Below are 25,119 nucleotides of genomic sequence, written 5' to 3' on the forward strand. Positions count from 1 at the left end.
AATAATGCTTCCTTATTTTAGCTTAGATTAATAGTTTGAATTTATCCAGATCTGTAGGCCTGTCTTCAAACTACATGATTTCTCTGCTTTGCCCTGGGATTGATTCAGTGACCTTGAGTAATCTTTCAACTACCTAAGTGTATAATCCCATTTTCCATGAGAGTGCAGTTATGTCAGATAGAAATGGGATTTTATGGTCTTGCAGTAAGTTATTTAACCTAAATTTAAAGATTGTTCCATATAATCTGAGTGATTTTATTTCCTGTGAATGTGACTCTTTCTGCTGATGATTTGCCTCCTCAAATAGCCACCTAGGACAAATACATGGATAAGTATACTTAGAGGTCACATCTTGTTTGAAGAAATGGAACCATCATAACGGGTTGGTGGAGAACTAGACATCATTGTTAAGAAAGGGAAAATGCATCTTATTTGATTCTGAGTAAAAGAAAAAGGCACATAATTTCTATCCATGTTTCTACATTTCTTCATCCAGATACATGGCAGCTAGGTTGGACCCTGTCACCAGAGAAGTATGTGTATGACACTTCCTATTACCAAGCAGTATCCTCCAGTATGATTATGTCCAACTATGGGACATTTTTGTTTAGTAAAAAATGCTTTAATACTTCTGCAGCAAACTGTGTCTTCTACCCTACAAACTGGAGCTTTTCTTGTTGTCTGTGCAGATTGTTGAAACTGGTATTAATGTATAAGTAATGAGAGATGATGGGTAGATATGATACTCATTTAACATGAAAATGAACCTGTAGCAGAATGTTCATGTGTCCTGTTCTATGAAGTTGAAGAGCAATATTGCTTAAATGGATGGTAAAGCACTTTACTGTGCCATTACTGTTTTTCAGAGTGCACAGGACAGATTGTACAATGTATTTTATTACAGAGGATTTCACATAGTCCCAAATCATTATCTCGTACAACAATTTTTCATGGCACACGCTAACGAAGTTATACAATGTAAAGACCTTTTATCAAAAATAACACTTAGCTGCTGCTTTGTTCTACTTCTATGTAGCATCTGGGTGGTTCTGAGCAATTTTTGATCTTTTTAGGGGAGCTTATTAGATTTAATTCAATGGAAGCAGGAAACTCCTTTTGAAAGAGAATAGCTTAACATCACATCAAGCACAATAAATGCAAAATATCACCATGATACTTGAAAATGAATTACAGGCTTAGAGAGAAGGTTAAGTATAAAAAAAAATGCTTTGGTAGTAATCTGCTTTACTCATCTATTTGCTGTAAATCTAGTATTGCCTATATTGAGTGTTCGTCCATATAAAAAAATACATGATTCCTGTAGTATATCTCAAAGACTAAATTCTATGAGTATAAACATTAAGGAAATATTGTCTTAGTCATAATGAAAGCTATTTAGTAAAGCAAAGAATCATATTTTTTTTCCTCCAGCTATCTAGCAGGGCATACCTCATTTGTCAGTATTAAAAATACTATTGTTACCTGTACAGATTTGTGCTGGTACAGAGAAAAGGTCTTTCGTGAAGACATCGTCCGCACTTTCTCGAATTGTTTCCTCACTGCTGCCAGGCCACCAGGCACAGTACAGAACTTGGTTTTCTCTGAAGTCTAGAGTGATAAAATAAGTTTTCCATTTGCACAAAGAATGTACTTCTATGAGTTGATTTTTTTTAGAAGTAGTTAAAAACAGTATGCTACATAATGCTTTTAAATTTCATATGGAATATTTGGAAACACTTGGCTGTGTCTCTAGCCTCTTATAGGCAACTTCCACTGACATAAATCTGTTAACCCTACTTAATGGATTGACAGATAAATTAACATTAGCATTCAGAATAGGCACAATAGTAAGAGTTATTTTTCAGGCGTTCTCAGCAAAATACGAATCACACATACAGTAAACATTAACTATTGAATGGTTGACTTTCACTCCTCACCCAAAAATTAGGGCCTGCAAATTATAAAGTTCTTTTGGAATTTTGAAATCTATTTAATTTTATATTTGTGATAATATTTGTGATCTATTAGCTGCTAAATGCTCTTGTGTCACATTGATCCTGCTGGTGTAACTGCATATTCATCTTGCCTAAACTAGTGTCTGAGGACTCAGTGGTTTCCTCTGAAGTTTTTGGGGTGTATTTTGGGGTGTATTTTCAACTGTGTAGTAATCTGTCTTTACGGGAATGACTCAGACAATCATAAATTCTGTTTTTCCATAGGTATTGTTGAAGAGCATGCAGAGAGTTTCAAGCAGGCCTTTGTGAGATGATCTTTCTTCACTAACAGTACTGAAGGTCACAAGAGTGCTTTTACCCTCAGGCTCCCTGTTCTAGTTGTGTCCCTTATGTGTTACCTCTTAGATGGTACTAAAATGAAGCTTTCAGAATTTGAGATTATTAATCAGTATGCAGAAAATAAACCACCCAATAATTAGAAATAGTCTTGTAAGTAAGGTTACAAAGTTAGGTTTAGTGCTGACCCCTGATGAGTAAGTAAGCAGATTATAAAAAACGGGTATTTTTTTTTCCTATGATGAAAATGGCACAGTTCCATGTGTGCATGGATATATCTGAATGTGAAAAGTAATTATTTTAGTAAATGAACATGCCAGGCACACCTTGCCAGCCCTTTGGAGAACTTCAGAAGGGTTAAATGCAGCTATGGGTTCTTCAAGGAAATGTAATAATTCCCTTTAATGGACCAGATATACACTTCCTTTCTCAAGCAAAGATCCATTTCAGCAAGAAACTGGGAGGAGCTCTAGACTGCAAATGAAGCAGTTCCTGTGTTCCACAGTTAGGTTGGCTCAGGCTTCACACAGTTCTTTTCTATTTCTTCTCAGCCTGAACTGCAGGAATCTACTCCAAATACATGCAGGCAATTAGGAAATAATGAAGTTAGTAGGCAGGGATTGGGTGATTGGAAAACACCTGAACTCTGGCTGATTGTGATTGGTGGCTGTTTTCACCATGTAGCTTTGGCCTATATAAGGACCCAGAAGGTCCCTTCAGCTACTGCAGACTGCTTCTTTCAAGAACCAAAGTGCAGGTAAGACTGGGAATCCTATAGTGATTCTTGCATACTGACAAAGATGCCAGCTGGCGAGAGCTGAGCTGAAGTCCTTCTTTTGCCAGTTATGCTCTCTGATTTACAGAAATTGCTCTGCCCTATTTTATAGTAAGAAAAAGTTATTTTTTGCTATGTGCAGAAAATTTAGCATAAATAAAGACTATTGTCATTCTAACATTGTAGCAGGCCTCCATTTTCTGATACAAGGGGATTGGGCTATAACTTCCATGTAGGATTTTAAGATATAGTAAAAACACACCTTTTGGTCCTTAGTACTTCTGTGAAACTGAGGCAGATTTTCCTGGCTAAGATCTGAAGGCCTGCTTTTTCAGACATTCCTGACTGATAATCAAATGTGCAGTGGTCTTGCTCTATTTTAATAGATTATATATTCTGTTAGCCAAATACTTTATGTTCTACTTGGTATTAATATTAAATTTTGCTTTAAAACACTTAATTCCTATTGACAGATATGTAGAGAGATGACTAAGACACATTTAAAGGTTTATTTATAAAGAATTTTTCAGATAATGCCAATTTTATGTTAATTTATTATAAAGCAATACTTTCTCATACACCTTATCTCATACAGCTGCTATTTTGAAATGCAGCAATTTGAATTGAATTCTTTAGTTTGACCTGCAAGAGGGCTAAACTTAATGTGCTTTTGAATATGATTTTGTTATTTGGTAATATTTTAAATAATGCAGAAACAGCTGGGTTTTGCTATTATAAGCTGAAAGAATAATTGTGCTGGTAATCTGTTGCAAGCCTGTGGTTCTAATCAGTCCAGTTTGTGCAACAGTGGAATAAAAAGAACAGTCATTGCAAGGTATTAAAGGGGATTTTCCAAATGACCAAACGTGTATATCATGAGAAGTCTTGTTCAGTGGGGACACAGACTGATGCATCAATGCATTTGCTGAGCTGATTTGTTTGGTAATTTAGGTTTTAAATGTTGATCCCCCATCAGTCAGCTTGTATAAAGAATGTAGGATATGTCACTGTGCAAAGCAAACACACCTAAGAAGGTAAGGAATGATGATATCTTACATGAGCAAAGGAGTTGCTACCCTCTATCTCGAACACAGCAGCCTTGTACATAGCCATCCTTTCTTTCAAGGAGACAGTTTCCTGGACATCCAGCAGTGCGTTATCAGCCCTGGAAGCACTCTCTTTAAATAGTCCTCTTACACGTTTGTGAGAACCCACTGTAAATAAAAATGGACATCATATTTTCTAAGGAAACCTGTACATTTTTTCCAAGTCTTGAAAGAAAGGCAGTAGTAGAAAGGAGAAGTATTACAAAGTTTTTAGCAACTCTATCTTACTTTCAATTTGGAACTTACTGAGTACAGAAAAACATAATGCAGCGAGGATTTTGAAACTGAGGCAAATGTCTTGAGGAAATAACAAAAAGCATAATGTTACATTTGCATTATTTTGTACTGTAAAAAGTATAAGTTCTAGAAATAACTTGTTACAATTGGATATATTATGTTCTAATTAGCTTTGTACATTTTAGTATTCATTTGCATAAAAGAGAATCCATAGAATTCAGTTGTTTGCTGATACTGCATTAGAGTATGTTTTAGTTGGTTTACTACTACTAAAACTGTATTGAAAATTATCTAAATTACTACCTACTTTTTAACCTTATTTCAGCTTATGAATATTATTGAATTATCTATTAGCATCTGCAATTCAGCCACAGTGAATATGGAGAAAGCATTTCAGAGTACTCCTGAAAGAGCAGCAGTTACTAGCCCTAGGAAGTTTTTTGTGCTATCTACAGTCATGTGATTGTATTTGAAGAATTCCATCTACCCAGAAAAGTGCCTTAAATTTAGCATAAAGATATCCTGCCTTCTTGTTTCAGAGAAGAAAAGTATGTTGTGAGCATCCTTCTTCTTTGTGATAAGAGGCAGAAAAGATTTCATATAATCCCACAGGCTGGAAGTTCTTCTGCAGTGCATGCAAAATTGGATTGCATGACACTGGATTTCTGTAACCAGTACACTCCCTTTTATGGGAGGAGAGGGAATTTTAGGACTTCAAGAAGGTATATTTTTAGTAAAGCCCCCAGAATCTAACTTTTTAATCCTTGTGCTTGTGCTGCAGATATAGGAGCACCCTAATCTTCCCTAAATTCACCTACATTTCTCCTTGTCCTTACATAATAGGCCAGAATAAATCTGTTGCAACCTGCATTGGTGTTTTGGGGTGTGGTTTTTTTTAAATTATATTTTCTGAAATTACAGGAAAAGGCTGTAGCTGAACAAAATTGTCTTAAAAAACCCACCCTGTCCCCCCACAAGCATGATACATATGCTGGAATTTCTCAAAGTTGAGGAAATTACTAACTTAAGGGGAAGAAACAGTGTAGACATGTCCTCGTGTTCTATGTGTTTAATTCAAGCCAGTAGGTACCCAAACTAAAACCTTAAAATCCATTTCCAAACAGGAAAGAAAGTCAGAGAGGAAACTTCAGATGTGTGCTTTCTGCTAGCCATTGGCAGTTTACTTGTATTCTTATATATTCTGGCACTGCTGACACCTTGTCTTCCTGAGTGTGCAGTTACTTTGTTGTAGCACATGACGTTTTGGCTGCCTTTCTTTTTCTTTTGAAATGACATTTATATTTTTTATAATTTATTTTCATCTTTCTGATCATTCCCAGACTTATTAAGCAAATCAACTCCTTGCTATAATTTGGATAGGAAATTAGTAGCTTCTCTTTTTGATCTAAATTTTCACTCATTTGTTTTGCTTCTTTTGCTGTACACTTTTGCTCATTCAAATGCCCTTAAAGGTGTAACATCTTTGGATTTGTTCAGAGATAAATGTGTGCTTTTGATGAAAGAATCTGTAAAAAGAGCCTTATGTCTACTAAGCTGAGGTATGCCAACAAAAACCTGTTCACTTTTGACATGTAGGACTCATGTAATAGTGTCTATTTCAGAGAATTTAATTCTTTTATTAACTATAAGTTCCATCAAATCTATAAAGTAAATGGAGCTTGACAAATCTGTGTATGACAGGACTGGTGAATCCTGTCTTTCTGCTGTATTTTTCCAATGATATGACTACACTAGTTATTCCTTATGAGTTTGTCCTAGTTTCTCTAAGTTTTCAGGATAGGTTGAACAGCAGTATGAGCATTGCCTTTCTGCTTTTCAGGGGAGAAATACAAATTATTGGTACTCAGACATAGAGCTTGCTGTGAATGTTGCTTGATACCTCTTCTAAAAAAAGATTTTTGGCATAACTGAAACATTTAGCTAAAAAGCTCTATAGCACTTTAGTGTTTCTTGCTGAAAAATTGAAGCAAGCTGACATATATTATCACTGGTTATAGAAAACTCGGATCTCATAGTGATGGGAGAAATAATCTGAGGATCAGCATTATCTTATATTTTTCAGGATCTGAATATTTATTCAAGTGCAGAGTTGCAGATTTCAGTGCTGAAGTTCAGCTATTAGAAGTTTAAGAGTTTTCACCAGTACTTTCAAACAGCCAAATGAGTCTATAGGGAATTTACTTCTCATAAGAGTCTCTGAATGCAAAATGGGGTATTATAGCTCTCACAGGAGAATCAAAAAAACATTATCCCCTATGGGTCTGTCACATTTTTAGAAAAAAGCTTCATTTGTAAGAGGCATGAATTGTTGACTGTGCATTTTTACATAGTTCATATTCTTTGTTATCCCTGGTGGACAAAAAAATGCTTCTGAAACATACTGTCTCCAATTTAGACTCGGAGGCAAAGTAGGTATGGAATGGAGGATTCTGTTCTCCTGTTAGGAAAAAGGATGGATTTGAAAGGAGAGTCTAAAAGGAGAAGCAAAACAAAAAGGACCTTACAACTATATTATAAAAAAGGTATCTGAAAGACTTGAGAATATGTAGAGAAGAGCCACAGAAGAATACTCCCACATGAAGAATGACAGCTGAATCTAGCTGATGGAAGAGAAGGTTATGGGCTGATTATGATATACAATTACCCTTCCAAGAGGATTCTCTTTAATTTGGTAAGAAAAAAAAAAGGAAAAAAGATAACCAATGGCTGAAAGTTAAACCTATAAAAGATCATGTGTTTAATATGAACAATGAGCATAAAAAAACTTAAGAGCGTTAGCTAAAAAGGGTCTTGTGCACTGTAATTTCCTTTTCCCTTTGATCTGATGGAGTCTGGAATTCCTAAACATGCAGGCTAAATGCTTCATTTTAAAAAAGAGTGGAGTCATAGTGGTTGATACTGTGTAGATGGCTTATTAATTTTATGGCAGAGTGGACAAGTCTCTTTATGCTATTTATTTGGGTAATCTATTGTTTTACATAAAGTTAAGTCCTAGACGCTCACAAATTGATAAGCGATTTTTCTGTCGGAAATCTGTATCATCCATGTTCTTTCTCTGTTAGAGAAACGCAGATATCGACACACTTTGGTACTGTCAAGCAGTGACCTCCAAACTAAGATATATCAAGCCAGGGGCTGTGCAAGACAATCCATTGGGGTTCAAGAATAACAATTTTTTGTAAATAAACATTTTTTAAATGTTTCTTTTAATTTCATCCATCCTCCCTATTTAGTATCTTTAATATCTCTTTGTGTGTGTTGCCATAATGTATTAGTAGAGTTTGTGAATAAATGCATATACTCGTATGCTCAAAAACGTTTTAATGATAGGGGTGCAGCATCAGAAAGGTTTAGAGACCATTGCCTTAAAGTGAGGCATCAGATCAACATGGTAATGCTAACTAACCTTCAGAGCTGTTGCTGAGGCCATTTTCTGATGACATCTTTTCAAAGATTGCTCTCCCTCTTTTCACACTAGACTCCTTTGGAGTACTGGTGGAATGGCTCCCAGGCTGACTCTTTGATGTCAGTGAATGTGAACTTCTTTCATTTTCTGCTTCCTGTTAGAAAACATCAAGAAGATGCATGTTAAAAGCTTTTGGTAGGAAACAGGTGTGGGTTTTGGGGAGAGGAGAGAGGGTGAAGAGGCAGCAGATTAGAAGGGGGTGCTATTTCTGGGAAAACATTCTCCAGAATGCCCTAAGGTAAGTTTCTGTAGCACTGCAGGTTGTGGATTCATGGCTTATCATTCAACAGACAGCGATACTTGGAAGTATTCTTTTGCCATTTCTTGCATGTGGTTTCTTCCACAAGAGAGGGGTGGAGGTGGTTGTAAGGATCACAATGAAAGACAGCAGTTCTTGTTTAAACACTATTTGTACATAGAAAAGTTCACAGAGGGAATTTTATTAATTTCATTTACTGATATGTAAGACTACATAAAAATGATTGCTTGAGAACAGATGTGCTTGGACATTTCTGTTTCAGAAATTTGATTTTCAATTCTACTGTTACCTACTGACTGAATTTAGCTTATCAGAATAGCAAGCTAGTGTTCCTAGAGAGTTTACACGGTATCATTGGTATCTCATAATGCCTCAGCCCTTCGAGAGAAAATGAGTGAATTATTGCTAAGCAAGACTTTAATGTGTTAAAGCTGGTGTTTCTGGGGTGCTTCTCCCTCCATCCCTGCAATGCAGTACTCAGTATGGACTTGGACACAACAGCTGTAAAGGCTTGCTCTTATATTAAGTAAATAAACAGCTGGAGTAGCAAAAATATACTCCCCCACCAACCCCAAGGGTGGTAAGGAAGGTTCACAGCAGATCCACATCTGCTGTCCCTGTAAAAGAGGTATGATAGCAAAAAAGGGTGGGTAAGTGTTTGGTCTGGTGACAACATTAATCTCTCCAGCAAGATTTTGTGGAACTTATTTGCCAGAGCCCTTTATTGCTTAAATGGCAGAGGTTTACAAAATGTACTGCTTTCATTAGCCTAATTCCTTTTTATTGTTTGCAGACAGCTTTATTATTGTATACTAATTTAATGCTACCCTTATATATGATTTTACTGAAGTAACTCCTAAATGTTTTTAGATTTAGATATTATGCATGGTGTGTAAGAGGCAACAAAATTTGACTTCTGAATTTATTGTCTTACATTGGACAATATTTTCCAGTAACTATTTAAAAATAAAAAAAAATTAATGCCATCCAACTTAATGAATCCTCAAATAGAACTCTTGCAGTGAATTGTAGAAGCCATTTTCACAGTAGCATATAATCAATTAATACATTCACCTTGAATTTTTTGAAAGTGACAGTGAACAAGCATTGGAAATGTACTTTTAAAATGCGTGCATCGTTAGCAGTCCAGGACAACTGTGCTTCACCCATCTTTAATAAATTTCTGCTTTTCTCATAGCTGCTGATAGCTTTTATCCTAAACATGTACTGTACTTTATTTATTTACCTGTAGCCATTCTTTGCAAAAATATTCCTTCCTGTGCATGTATGATAGGTTATGTCTTGTGGAAACTCATGATTTTATAACAGTCTGTCTACTTCTGTGAGTTATGGTAGCTTTTTGCTTGAGATTAGCTAAAAGATTTTTGCATGATATGTCAGCACTGAAACAAATGACTGATTAGACCATAGAAGCTGAATATGTTTTATTACCGTGGGTATTGTAAACCCAATTTTTTCAGCGAAAGTACCTGTGGTATCACCAATCATCAGTTACGTACGTCGCATCAGTCTTTCCTCCCTCCTCCTCCCCTCACTGAAAAGGGCACTGCTGCTACTGCTTATATTGAATTAGAACTTGAAAGGTAATCTTGAGTACAGTGGATAATTTTAGTAGGCAGGCCAGGAGGTACACTCAACACACTGGAAAACCTAAACATGGTTACATTTAAAGGTGATATAAGGGGTCTTAACCAATACTGTGGGGTTTGTTGACTTTTATTTATCATGTTTACAGGAGATAATTGGTGTGAATCTAACCGAATTATTCTCTAATTGCTTTTACAGTCAGAAGCGTATTTTACTTTGCTATTATGGAAAGTATTTTTGCAGGGTAGTAACAGCAAAAGACAGATTTCTGGAGTGAGGAAAGCAGCTGTCCTTTAGCTTCACAAGACTTCATTGTACCCTTCCTCACTAGCCTGCTGGGTACTTTCAGGCTGTACATGCTACTTAGAAATGGCAGGGTGGCGCAGTGCCAGTAAAATAAGCTCTGTGACCAGGCTGGGTTACAGTGCAGGCGGGCAGCTGTAGCATAGGTAGGATAGAGAGTTTGGCCAGAACATAGGTACGCTGAGAGGAATGAGATACTTACATGCCAAGTGTATCAGGAGGCAGCAGGTGGCAGAAATGAATAGAGTATTTTGTATGGAAAGGGCTATGGCTTCAGATTGCTGTTTGCTTTCTAACATTTTTCAAGTTGGCTATCAGGTACAATTGCAACTCAGTATTAATGATGAAATTTTTATTTAAAACAGACCATTATGTCTGAAATCTGGTATGGGCAATCTGTGATGCAGAAATGGCCCATGCAGGGGAGAAGTGAAGGATGTGGGAGGGAGAGGAGAAATAAAAACATGCAACTGAGCGTTTGTTAGGTCAGCCTGATTATGTCCACCTCCTCCAGTTCTGCAATCAGCCAGTACCTGGCATACATAAGAACAGCCACAGGATCATGTTGCCACAGCATTGTGTGGCTTCCAGTAGTCAACACCAAGAATCCCTTTAATGATGATATAACTTCTGCAGTATTAGAACAAAATGGAAAACTCAAATTGTACTGGATTTTCAGCTACTGTTGGCATCTTCAAGAAAGAACTCATCTAGTTTGGGGTTATTTTTTTTTTTTTTATTCCTGATGTGTTTTTCTGTAGTTACCAGTAACAGCTAAAAAACTTCAGAATTTACTGTTTCTTATGCTTATTCTTGCAAGCTAGGGACCAATATGAGTTTGATTTGTATTTTTCTTACCTCTGTTAATTTTATTAACTTGTAGACTATGGTTTGGTGTTTTTTTTTTTATGTTTATCTCTGCAGTAGCAATTCCATGAACTAGAAAATTTATCTATGTTACTATTTTGGGAATATATCTCAGTAGGAATTTTAAAAATAATCTTTTTTGCCAATCTTTAACATAAATTACAGGAATATTGGCCCTAGTTATGAGGTTTTCCATGTAAATTATTTTATGGACAGGTTTCTGAGATGTTTGTTATTAAGGCAGAAGGCATTTTCATTCAGTTTATTTTCCTGTGTTTAGAAAAGCAAGTGTCAAAACTGGAAACCTGGAATAATAGCTACAAATTGCTTAGACATAAAATATTACTGTTTTTTGTCTTTAGGGTTTGATTTTTCCACCTGCGGACTTCTCTAAGTCTCAGCTTTTGTTTTGCAGTTTTTCAAGACTGCAGTGGGGTTTTTATTTGGTACTTTGTAATTTGGAGATTTTGGTAAGCAGTGTCAATTAGTAATTCCAGGAATACTCTTTTCAGATTTTATGCCTTGATATTAATTTGTCAACCTAGTTGTGTGATAATTTTTTTATAGGTGACTGAATACAATTTACTGTAGCTTCCTATTAAGTAGATTGAGACTGGCGTTTATTGTTCCAAACCTCTTTGTTAATGTCTTTTGATTTCTTTGTACTACTGCCTGTAATAATGTACCCAAAAAAGAATAACTGTTTATAATTATACAGACATTTTGGGGGACTGCTAATACATTTTCCCACATTGTAGTGGATCTGTAATTTTAAATACATTAATTCTCTTTCAGTTCTTTCTAAATAAGTTCTCCATAAGTTCATTATCTTTTACCATAGCTTTCCACACTAATCCGTATTCTTTAAATCCTTGATATGGTGAATCACTGTATAGGTGAATGGTCCATTTAATGCTCTCTGTAAGGATGGTGCTGTTTTGACAGCGATTATAATCGGGGGCAGAAGAACTGCATGCTTAGCACTGTCCAGAACTTTTTCCTTCAAACAAACCAATTATATGTCCATATGTGTTCTTCTGTTCCTGCCTTTTTCATTATCACAGGGTCCCCCATGTGACAGTCTCCAACTGCCCCAGCCCCATTTTGCAAATGGTATCCCTGTCTTAGTGGGGCTTCTGAAGGATGATTTTCTTGCACTATTACACCAGCTGTAATGCTAGAGATCAGATTTATTCTCTGAAGATGCTGTTTCCTACTGTGAAAAATTCATTGGAAGGCGTTATGATTACCATAAACTCCTTTTACTCAGGATAAATTTAATTTGCATACTGTTTTATTGGGGTATCTACCCAGACAACCTAACGACAGCGAATGGCAAAGACATCTGCTTAATAAGGATAGAATTAACATAAATGCCACTTATCGAAAAAGCACTGAGGTAGTGCCAAGAGGTGCTTAATTAGAGGCTAATGTATGCAACACTTGCAGAAGTTGCCAAAAGAAAACTAAAACAAGAATAATTGTTTTTTTTCTTTCTGATTAATGCAGGGTTCAATTCATGTCAAGCTTTTGTAACCATATGTGAGTTCTTGTCGGGACAATTATTGAATTGAGACATGGACTGTTGTGTGGAACACCCTGCTTAACAGCATTTATTCCTTTTTTTGTTAGACACAATTTGTTTAAATCTGCCTATATGTAAGGAACTTGCTATTGTGATTACTTCAGTTTTATATACTGGCTCTGAATTATTCTATTTTTGAATGGACTTCTCAGAAACAGGTGACACAAGAAGCTATTTGTATGTTCTGATCTCATACTGTAGGCAATGAAAAGAATAAAGCACTGAAGAGTCCAATTTCAAGGAATATACTGTGATTACTTATAGAAATGCCAATGATAAAGATTCCAATTTCAGTAGCCTACTGAGTGACTGTGCTTCTTTTAGATCGTGGATTTTCCACTTGCTATCCAGTCCTGCACTAATCTGAAAGTCAGTAAGCCAGAACACATGAAGTTTTAAATAGAGGAAAACTATTTACCAAGTTACTACTACCTTTTCTGCATACACTGAACTACCTTGGATAGGAAGAGGAATTTACAGTCAGTATATTAAATAGGTTACCAAAAGCTACTATTAATGTTCCAAGTATTTCCTTTTTTTTTTCTTAAAGGACATCTTCAAATGTATTAAAGAAATACGCTTATCCCCATCCCATCGTAACTACTTTTGCTATGTGTACTACCTAAAGGAAAGCTAGCTACCACCACACTTTAATTTTGTATATGGCCTCCACAAAAAGGATGCATGTGTAAGAAATGACAGAGGAGTAGGAGTAGACCCAAAGAGAAAGGGTAAAAGCATAAGGTGAAAGGAAAATAAATCCATAAGTGAATAGTGATTTAGGGAACGAGTTGAGCAGTAGGATAAGTGTTTAGAAATCAAATCTGTTGCTTTCAAAATAGTTATATAAAATCTCAATCCATTACTGCATTTTATTGTAGCTTAAAATACTTGAGGGTTGCTATTCCAATAATTGCTCTCAATCACAATTCAAGTTACACTTAAAGTCTAAGAGCTTTGCTGGATGAGCTCCTAACGTTTTCTATTGCCTACAAAAAGCTGGCATCTCAAATTCCAATTCAAAACAAGAGACTGCTTAGCTGGAGAGTACACAGGGATGATCTGAGGTTAATTCTAGTGCTGAGAGAGCTGATAATATCCCCTGTGAATCACCCAATAACAGTGAACTATAAAAAAGTAAGAGATAAAGTCCTGGCCTGCCTGGAGAAAAAGCCTTTGGAAATCCAGCATCAGAGAAGTCTGTTTCTGATACAGTTCTCATTTCTAATGAAAATATGATGGAAATCCATTCTGGTGCAATTTGGAAGCAGGGAGTGCATGGAATCATGTCTACCATCTGCTGGAATGCTGATGGCATTAAGATTGATGACAAACCTCCAAAAGTGACTGTTACGGAGGGTTGCTAATAACACCTGCTGCGTAAACTCTATGAAGCCAGTAAGTAAACTGTTGAGACAAAGCCATGATTCTCGGTTGATTCTCTGCAATGCACCACTTCACTAAGACAGAATTTCTCAAGAGGCTTAAAAAAACCCCTATGGCTGCCTGGAACCTGCTCAGTCGTTTTATACCCAGACCAGTTCCTGAGATGCATATCCCTTTCAGCTGTTACAGACTGTTTTAAAATAAGACAGTATTTTCATTTGGAGGAAGGGTATGAAATAACTTTTCTGTAAACACAGAACAGAGGCCCTGAAATGAGCTTGTTGTCAGCCTGGGGAAATGGAAGATCTATTTGCAGAATTGCCATCTGTGCTGGTTTTGGCTGGGGTAGTTAATTTTCCTCACAGTAGCTAGTATGAGGCTATGTTTTGGATTTGTGCTGAAAACACTAATTGTTGATAATGCAGAGATGTTTCAGTTATTGCTGAGCAGTGCTTCCACAGAGTCCAGGCCTTGTCTGCTCCTCACCCCATGCCACCAGCGAGCAGGCTGGGGGTGCACAAGAAGTTGGGAGGGGGCACAGCTGACCCCAACTGACCCAAGGGATATTCCATGCTTTGTGGGTGAACACCTGCCTGACCATGGGGAATAGTGAATGAATTCCTTGTTTTGCTTTGCTGGTACACATGGCTTTTGCTTTACCTATTAAACTGTCTTTACCTCAACCCACGAGTTTTCTCAGTTTTATCCTTCTGATTCTCTTCCCCCATCCCACTGAGGGGAGGGGGGATTGTGTGGAGCTTAGTTGCTGAATGGGGTTAAACCACAACACCATGGGCTCTACACTAAGAAAAAACATTGAGGAGCTAAATTCTGCTTTGAAATATCTACAGATTTCATTCTTACTTAGCAAAAGTCACACTGATTTGCTGTTTATCACCATAGCAAAATTGATACAGGGTCCCTGGTCTTACTACTTATAAAACAACCACCTAATCTTTGTGCTAAAAAGGGTAATCCTTTTAACTGTTAACAGCATTTGACATACATCAAATTATTGAGCTGTCCAGACTCTGTCCTATGGAAAGATTATCAGTTAGTTACGTTATTAGCTCATTGTGTGATGTTGATTTAAAATGTTATAGCAGTTTTAAAAGTATGATAATATCTGTGCTAAACTGACAACTGGCCAGTGGATTAAATAGACAACTATAGGACATAGAATAACCACAGAAATTTTCCTTCCTAAACCAATACTGTGCAATGGTCCATCTCTATTGGCATTTCTGTAAGACAAAAGAGTTGCATGTTTTGGAAGCACTTAAGGAAACTGAGGCCACAGTTACCAAACTTTTTTTAGTGAGCTTTTTTTTCAAGCATGTGATACTACAGTGATTGAGTAACATCATTAAAGTAGGCCAGCTACAATATCTGTAATAAATCAGGATAAAATTTATGAAAACTCCAAAATAAAAATCTTGATAGAAGTAAATCTTGCTACAGCTTTTTAAAGCAATTTGAAATAAAACCACATACAAATCAAGCAGAATTTATACTAAGTTCCTCTAGATGTCTATATAAATCACTGGCACTAGCTTACCACCAAAACATGCAAAATAAGGAGTCCAGATCTGAGACAGCTGTGTTTAATAGGAAATATTTTAGAAGGAACTGCAATGAAGACTGGAGAGGGTACAGGCAGTATGGCTTTGTAGCCAGCATGCACAGGGGACAGTTTTCAGGCTTGGTTCAAGTCATGGAAACTGGTTTCTAAACCAGTGTGATTAGTAACTACAACTAATGTTTGAGTTCTTTTTCCAAAATCATGACCTGCAGCAGCATAGAATGCTATTTTACCACATAGGAGGCACAAATTAAGATTCAAGGCATGGCTACTTCAACAGTAGCTTTCCTTTTTAATCTCCTCTTGTTTTTTTTCACTTTTTTTTTATTTACATACATATTCCAAACACTTCAGTCAGTCAGAATAACTTGTCCTTTCTATTTGTATAATAATTCCAAAGTAATTGGAAAAAAGTTTTACCACAGAATTAAAACCCCCAATGTTTCCATAAATAATCCCATTCTGGTTTATCACAATAAAGTTTTATTTAAAGCTTCTACAATAAAATCAGTACCTTCTTTGCATTGCAATTGTAAAAGGAACACTGCTGTATACTAAATTCCAATGTCAGCTCTAAGTTTATGCTTTTGTTCTTTATTATCTTTTTTTTCCCCCTCTTACAATGCACACTTAGAGATGCAATTTTGTGTATCTCAGATTTTTCACCTTTACAGTGGAAATTTAAGAACTATTATTTTATCAGTTAATTGCAGGTATGGGAGAAGAAAAACATATCATTTATTTGGGGTTTCATAAAAGCCTGGGTGTGCCTGGGTTTTTTGTTTGTTTGTTGTAAATTCACTGACAATATATGCTTTTCTTTGCACGCTCTGTTGCTGAAATTTACTTGGATTCGGCGGTATATCAGTTTAGAACTTTTAAGGTTCTTAAAATATCTCAATGTATGTCTACCTTTAAGCAAAACAAAATAATGATTTTTGAAAGAATTGTTTTCTAACGTGATCATTTTGTGTCTCATGTTGCTACAGACATTTACATTCTTTCTGTTGTCATTTTCCACAGTCATTTGCAATTTCTTGATTTTTGTAATTATTTCAAATAGCTGGAAACTATTAGAAGAATGTTGGGGTGTGGAACAGAAAACAAAAATAACAAAGCAGAAACAAAATCATTAGCAGAGAGGGGAATCAAATGACTTTCAAAATGACTAATATTTATCTAGGTCTTAATAGGCACTCTATTTTAGCTGCACACACTCAAATACAACAATCTTCTGGCTTGACCCTCCACTTTGTTTCCTTCCAAATTATTGCCTGGTTTCTAAGATTTGATAATTTTCCAGTAATATTGAGCGTGCTGGTTCCCAGACTCCACTGATACCTGCTTTTAGAAGCAGGACAGAAGAGCATTTTCCTTCAGTTGTTCATGCAACTCAGGCAGATCACTTTGTTGTAGTCAAGAGCAAAATGGCTTAGCTTAACTAAAGACAATCTCTGCCTCAGTAAGAGCTCCAATTAGTTGACATATTTTAAAGTCTTAAATGAGTTTATTTCCATTAAATATACACTAATTTAAAAAATTTAAACATATGGTGTACTCTCCGATATTGCTTCCAAAACTACAGTAAGCAATATGTGTTCAAGCAGCCAAATTTTTTCAGTTATTCAGTAATAATACAGGCCACATCAAATTAATCTTCTAAGTCATTTGCTCTGCACAGCACTAGAAATATACATGCTGGGAACCTTTTGTGAAGTCTGCAGTGTTCGCCTCACTGCCTTTTTCTTCTCTTTTGTTTTTTTTTTTCAATGCTTGTATGGAATGACTAATTATCTTAAGCAAAGGCTTTTTTTATCCCATATTCATTGCATGTTTTTAAATCAGTTCCCCCTCCCCCCCGCCAATATTACTACCTATAAAAGATAGTAAAATTAAGTCTTACCAGCATTCTGTATTTTTAAGCAATAGCATTTTCTTTGATCACATACTGGGCTGATGTTTGAAAATGAGAAATAAGAGAAAATGAAACATACTCTACAATGGAAGATTAACAACAAGTGTATAAAGAGGCTACTATGTAAGAGATATAGCTACAGAGAATTCAAGATGATCTATAAATTATGGTGAATGATGGAGACTCTGAGACAGTGGGCATAAATAGGGAGATTCTCAAAACTGATATTACAAGATCCTTGTACCCATAGTCCAGCAATGATATTTGTTATCTGTGACAGAAATTCATATAAACAGCTTCAGAGAAAGACAGTGCATTGCTTGAACTCTCCTGGGTATACAGAGTTCACAAACTGCCTAACCCTGAGTAACATCTACTATTCCAATTTTATTAATCAAAGTCTTAAATTTGAAACAAATGTATCATCACACCATGACACAGAAGAGAGAAAAAACAAATGAGGTTAAAATATGGCAGTGTTTGCTCGGCTTTAAATCTAGGCAGCAAACATATAAAAAGGATCCCATCTTTACCAAACATTTTTGAAAGAGACAGCAGAGCAAAAAGTACAGCTGATACAAGGAGAGGATGCTGAGCTAAAGGAGCACAAACAGAAATGCACATAAGAGGTCTTGTTTGTGAAAAGGATCCCTGAAGGATCTTCTGAAGACCCTAAAGGTCTTCTATTAAGACAGCTGATGTAGTAAGCTGTACTTAGCAGATTGTTTGTACCTCCTGTACTTTAATGGCCCAGGTTGGCATCTACCAGTATACTGGTACTCTACCTGTGCCTTGGACAGGAAAAGGTGGAAAGTATTCTATGCTATAATTCTCTGAAAACCAAAGAATTCATCTGCTTTCATTGAGATTCAGAACAGTAGCATGAAACTCCCAGGTATGGTTATTTTGGACCCATTTATTTTAACCTAATGACAGCTGCTTCAGAAAGCATTGTGAGTCTATTTCTCTTTCTACTAGATACTACCAGAGAATAACAGAATTGTTAACAGTTTGTCCTCACAGACATTGTACAGGTTAGAGGAAAGATAACAGAAGTAGACGTATTGGGGATTTTATTTTACATATTTGTAAAATAAATTGAAATTTTATTTGCTATTGAAAGAGTAATTGTGAGTATGCTTTGGTGCAGGTGTTTATTTGATTGTTAACTTGAATCATTTGACATGTTACACAATGTACCCTGCAAGGGCAAGTAATGTCTCTTTCACTCCCATTTAATTTATGGATTGCTCTCCTCTGAATACCAGCACCTGTGGATTTCTCAGACTTTGTCACAAGCTTATTTCCTTCCTAATCAACTTAACCCAGATGTTATGTTTCTCTCCAAGTGCTGTTTCCTAAGACATGCTAGTAATGGGCGTATTTACTTTCCATCTTTCCACTTTACTTTCATGCTTCAAGAATCGATTAAGATACCTCAGGCTGGTAAATTGTTCCAAATATCAGCCAACAAAATGACAATGAAAATGTTTTAATGATTTGCAGCTTTCTGCCACAAGTGACAAATACTTGAGAAATTTTTTGCTTAGGATAAGAAGTTTGTCTATAAAATCTGGCAAACTAAAATTGCACTAAATATGGAGAGGAAATTAAAGAACATATTATAAATAAAACATACTTTTCCAGACATAATTTTCTGGCCACTGGCTGTGGAAAGGAGTTGTGCCTTTCCAAGTGCTTTATGGTCAGTTTCCTACAGAGGTTATCAAGCTTTGATGCTGCTGGCTAATAGGTTGAAAACCATACAACAAAATAGACTTGGGTAAAGCAAGGTATTTACTGGCTTATATGTCTGGAAAGAGAAGAGGCAATTTTTTTGATGACCCAGAAAGCACAATTCTTCACCTTCAAGATCAAACTACAAAACCTATTGGACATCACATACAACTTCTCTCTAGGTTATAATGTTTTAACTTTATTGATCTGTATGGATTTTAAAATGTTAAAGATTATTTCTGCACCTAATTTCTGGGTAATTTCTAAGCAATCATATCTTTAAAGAACCCTTTCAAGACTTTTTTGGGGGGTGTGTGGTGGTGTTTGTATGTACCTTTCCTCAGAAGGTCATACTCCTCATTTCTCTCTTACTTTGGTGTGCTTGCTTAGTGGCACACAGTCAAGATTAGAGAGAGAATCTGCATACAGAAGTCAGAGCTTTTCTGCTTTTCTCTGCCTTCTGGAGACTTAGGCCAAAGACTAGTGAGTCTGCTATAATCCTGAATTTAAAGGAAGATAATTTCTGCCAAATCAGGCTCTAAAGAAATATTAAAAATATCAAATCTTCTGTCTGCTCAGAATAAAATTAACGACTTAAAACCTATGAAGTATAGGTTCATAGGATGGTTAGTCAGTTTCTTCCTGGAACAATTGCAGCTTACAGTGCACTGCAAAAAGGAACAAAAAACCCCAAAAGAAATAGAAAAATCACACTCTCTAAATCCTCCCCCAAAACAGGGAGGGAGAGCAAAATGAGACACATGGTATTTCTCATACACCTTGGTGTTCTTTCATCTGTGCTGTTTTCAATGTTGCATATAGCAAATACATAGACGCTTCTACTACTACAGCTATCCTGGTATTACAATATTAGCCCTTTGAAAGTGTCCTGGGTTCAGCAGTAGCAGTCATTTTTTCTCCTTCTTAGTAGCTGGTGCAGCGCTGTGGTTTTGACTTTCGGCCTGGGAACAGAGCTGATAACACCAATGTTTTTAGTTACTGCTCAGTAATGTTTACTCTGACCAAGGACTTTGTGAGTCTCATGCTCTGCCAGGGAGGAGGGAAGCCGGGAGGAAGCAGAGACAGGACACCTGACCCAAACTAACCAAGAGGTATTCCACACTGCAGCACATCATGTCGAGGATATAACTGGGAGTTACCTGGAAGGGCTAATTCACTGCGGGGTTGGACAAGGTATTGGTTGGTGCTTGGTAGGGCGGGGTAGGGCAAGTTATTGGTTGGTGGGTGGTGAGGGGTTGTATTCTCTTCCCTTGTTATTTCCCTTTTTGTTATTATCATTGGTGGTAGCAGCAGTGATTTGTGTTATACCTTAGTTACTGGGCTGCTCTTATCTCAACCTGTGGGAGTTGCATTCTTTTGATTCTCCTCCCCATCCCTCCAGGAGCAAAGGGAGGGCAAGAGGGGGTGGGGGGTGTGGGATGAGAATGAGACTGCGTGGCTAACTTGCTGACAGGGTTTAAACCACGACAGAAAGAAAAACCCAGCCTGATTCTCTTAGTTCTTTCAGTTTTCCAGAAGTGAATGAATTTCTCCTTCATTTTCTCCATTTCCAAATTACAGGCTCAGCTGCAGAACTTCACTTAGCACAAAATAAAAGAATATTTCTGTTTAACTTCAGTGGTCTTTACTGAAAGAACTAAAGGCAAAGCAACATCATATCTGCATCGATACAGACTGAAGTCCTGAAAAAACTGTCAGAAGCCCATGTTACTAAAAAGTCTCTTTGATTATGCCATTTTCTTGCTTTCTAGACTTTCAAATACTTGTTAAACTGCTGTATATATACACAACTTTTTAGGGATATCTGTTACCATGTAATAATGGAATTGTGATTGTCTTCAACAAACACACAAAAACCAAAATAGACTTAATCCTGTGGTGAAAAACATACTTTGTGTTTTTGAAATACTTCTTTTTAAATGCTTCCCTGTTCCAGAAATATATTTCAGATTTTTAGACTGCCTTCCTAAGAAAGTCAAAATAATTTTTTCTATTAGCTAACTGTGCTCCACTAGAGACTCAACTTATCAGAACAAATGAAAAGTGCCTCTTAAAATCAAAAATATAACAGCCAAAAAAGCAGGCAAGAAATCTTTTTTAGGACTGGAGCAGAAAGAATGTAAGGAATAGATTCAGACAATAATCAGACAAAAATAAGCCCCACACCTGAAATCATTGTAATTGGCTGAAGGCAAGCGATCCTATAATAAGCCACCCGCATCCACAGCATGATACACAACGAATCCTTGTGGATTCTGAATAAGCAGTAAGTAAGAAGAATATTGAGAGGCAAACCCCATATTTATTAAATCTCAGCACAAAAGAGACTTCCTTTGGAACGTTTGGTTGAGGATATAGGACTATAGTCCGTCCCATCCTGTTCCTTATAAAAATGCAGCCTCCTCAGCGGTACTGAATACGTAAATGAGACTAAACCCAAATTTAATTTCTCATAAGGAACTGGTGACACGCGTTTCAATGTTCCAACCTAACTGTTGTACTGTTTTTTCTAGCACGCTTCCTCGTTGCTGCAGCTCAAACACTAACATTCGTGACTGTGAGGAAAAGTGAATGATTCTACCGTTTTAAGGTAAAATCCTATTAGAGATTGTTTTCTCCACTGTCCACAAATAAAGCACAAAAATTGGTAAAGCTGAATTGAGGGCAGAAGAATAAGAGCATTCTCGAGTGTCTGTTAAAGGAAAATAATATAATTTGTTGTTTGGCACAAGCATAGTTATTTAATAATTGGGCAACTAGGGAAACTAGCGGTGTGGGCCACTAAAGAAACCAAGAGATGGGCATGGTGGAGAAGAAGGTCTGAAATGTTGAGTGGTCACAAGAAGTGTCAATCATTTGTGCCAATTTCAATCCCAGTTTTGTGTGACACTTTAAGGAAGGCAGGTACACTCTCAAGAAAATAGTTGCTTCTGGATATATAAGCAATGAAATTATAACAGTGTAACTAACACAGAAAATAGCTCAGAACAACTCAGGAACTGCAGGTGGTACACTGGGATGGAATTCACTGATTAAACAGGAAGGAAGAGGAGTACTTTTCAGAAGACCTTTAAATACATATATATATACATATGTGTATCTATATTATATACACACACACTGTACTGCAACAGCTCACGGGAACAGTTTGTGAATAAAGGAGATTTGGAAAGCTCCATTCCCACTATTGAAATACCTGTTTTTGCTGGTGTAAAACACTTTTTTGCTGGTGCAAAACACTTTAGAGAGCAGTAAGAAATCTGCCAACATGTCCAGTTTTTAGAAAGGCAAAACCAGTGAAAAGCCACCAGTCCAGTTCAAAGATGAGTCAACTAAGAATAACCAAAGTGGGAAGAGGATTGTCTCTTCAGATGATTTGTAAGGTATCTGTAAAGATCTGATATATTTACTGAGGAAGTAAAGCACAGAAGAAAAGGTAGGTTTTGGGGTTTTTTTTTCTCCCCTTGTAGGAGAAAAAATGAATTGTTACCAAAACCTGTTCTTCATGATCTACAATTCAAGTTCCATGGACAATGTTGTCTTTCCTTGTTGTGGACTCTTTTGCCATTAGAAAAAAGTTTATGAAAACATAGGGAGGTATGCTTGGGGGGGGGGGAAGGGGGGAATGAAAAAAAAGGAAAAGAATGAGCTAAGAAAGGTATGAAGCCAAAATCCAGAAGGCTGACCATACAACACTCTTTTCAATATCAAGCTTTTCAGCAAGGGTAGTCTTTTGGTCATTCCATGCATTTCTCACTATTTGCTTGCATTCATCCATAACAAAAATATAAATGATACAAGTGATAACAGGGTACAAAACTGACCCACGGTCGTCATGGTGTTTCTGTGCTTTTCTGCGTTATATGGCTTTGCTAAATTCACATAAATATTTTTGAGAGTGTTAAGAGAAAGAAGATGCTGCTTATTTAAACAATTCTAACAAAGGTCTAATCTTTTACATTAAGCATCAGTTCCTTTCATTTACTTTCTGGCTGCAGTTCATATGTTTTCTGCAAAGGACACAGTTTAATGAACATATACCAGATTATTTAAATGAATGGTTTTAATGAGTTCTTTGAATAGGTTTCTCTAAAAAGTAAGCATGAAATTACTTTCTCAGTTGGGATGCTTAAAAAACTTACATAATCATTTGCAGCAAACAGTCCTTAGTTGCTTTAACATTCCAATGTCTTTGAGTGCTAATAAACTAAAGTAGTTTTTTGATGGGAATGATAAGTCAGTACAGTAATTTGATGTTTTAATATGTTATTTGTAAGAAACTTTTTTTTCCTACAGGGAAGGGGAAAATACTTTTCATTTTATAAGAATAAGACATCAGTTTATTTCTAAATAATGGAAAGATATAGAGACAGGCCTGATACTTTAGGCTTTCCATAAAAGGCTCCAGCACAGACTTAATAATTAACTTCTTAATACTCCTAAGAAGGAAATACATCCAAGTTCCACTTGGATAAACTCAGGCAAAAATAATTTGACTTCAAGTGATTTAGCGTCGAAGTTATTAAACTCAGTCCTTGACTCTGTTTACTCTTTTTTGTCTAACCTTGTTGCAATATGAAGTGTTAATTCCATTCAAATAAATAGGATTGGGCATAGCTTTCTTCCTAGCTGCCATCAGGAAGAAAAATATGCCAAAAGTCTAAATACATTTGCAGGTACCTATAGTAGTGTCTTTCATTTTTGAACCAGCAGAGGGTTCTTTATATGATTGATCTAATTGTTTAGAAGTCACTGCATGTGTTAACATTCTTTAATTGCCCTGATTTTTCTCTATTGATTTTGTTCATATACAAATAACAGCACTGCAATGGAAATGCAACCTGAATGAAAGGTTATAGAATTTTTTGTCAGTGGTATTTTGCCTTTTTAGAATAAAATCTATTTTTCCTTTGGAATAAAGTAATAAAATGGACCATAGTCTCAGAAGTCTGAGAAGTCAAGAGATAGCCCATTTAAACAGGGTTACAACAGTTGTCGGTCTTTTTCTGATCATAAGGCTAATGAGCATATTCATTTATACATAATGCAGCTGTAATATAGATAGCTGGTACCAAGCCTTAGAAGACATTCTGTTTATATTTTAAAAATCCCACTGTAATTTCTACGTCTTTGACTACGTTTTACATATAGCCATTTCTACCTTTGCTGTAACCTTGACTGCTTCTGAGTGAAACCACTACAAAATGTAAGGAAAATACATCAGCTCATTCCCCATTCTTCACTCCTCCTACCCATGGGAGTGTGCTATGGCTGAAAAAAATTGAATTTTAAGCAATCTGTTTGCTAAAGCTTTGGCATAGCTTTGCATTTATTGTGATACATGTGTTTTCTTGTATCACTGATACAAGTGTGGTAAAAATGTGTCTTCTGAAGACACACTAAATGGCTGTTGTTTTTCATGACAAGTATCTTGTCTCATGGTGTAATATTCAACTTCTAAAATGCTTAACATTCATTAATAGTAATAAATTACTTTGTCACCTCTAACGTGTAGGGTCTTTCTCATTAACCAGATACACACTAGATGCTTAATATGCACAGTTAAATACCTTCAGGATACTAATTTAAAATATGACACAGTGTGCATGTATAAAGCCTGGTAAAAGGTCCAGGTTTTGCATATGCAAAGCCTGAAATTGCTGTGGATCACATTTATCTCACACAATTTTATTTTTTCATGCTTATTCACTGTTACGAGTGGAGGAATTCATAATTTATGCATATTTTTTTGTGCCGTAAGATCTCAGACGTAGCTGCTAATGCCATTGTTAACACCAGCATCAGTTTGGCTCCAACTTTTCAGATTACTGAAATAATCTATCCTTTCACAGACCTCCTATGCCTACAGAGGGTTTTTGAAACCTTGTCAGTGCTGCTTTTGCTCTCTGTTGCTAAGATTTGTAAGTGAATGACCTGAGCATCCATACTTCTTCAGCGTC

General features: G+C 36.3%; 1 protein-coding gene across 1 annotated transcript in view; it reads right to left on the bottom strand.

Moving 5' to 3' along the window:
• The window catches only part of XIRP2 (xin actin binding repeat containing 2), a 39,890-nt gene that overhangs the window by 12,143 nt on the left and 2,628 nt on the right, over nt 1-25,119 (bottom strand). The window contains 4 exon segments of the mRNA XM_062604704.1: nt 1,483-1,608; nt 4,123-4,280; nt 6,577-6,588; nt 7,849-7,990. Coding sequence (XP_062460688.1) covers nt 1,483-1,608; nt 4,123-4,280; nt 6,577-6,588; nt 7,849-7,990 — 438 coding nt within the window.

This window comes from Pezoporus occidentalis, unplaced genomic scaffold, assembly GCF_034315485.1.
Source record: "Pezoporus occidentalis ecotype Australia unplaced genomic scaffold, CSIRO_AGI_Poc_V1 ctg88, whole genome shotgun sequence".
Lineage (NCBI taxonomy): Eukaryota > Metazoa > Chordata > Aves > Psittaciformes > Psittacidae > Pezoporus > Pezoporus occidentalis.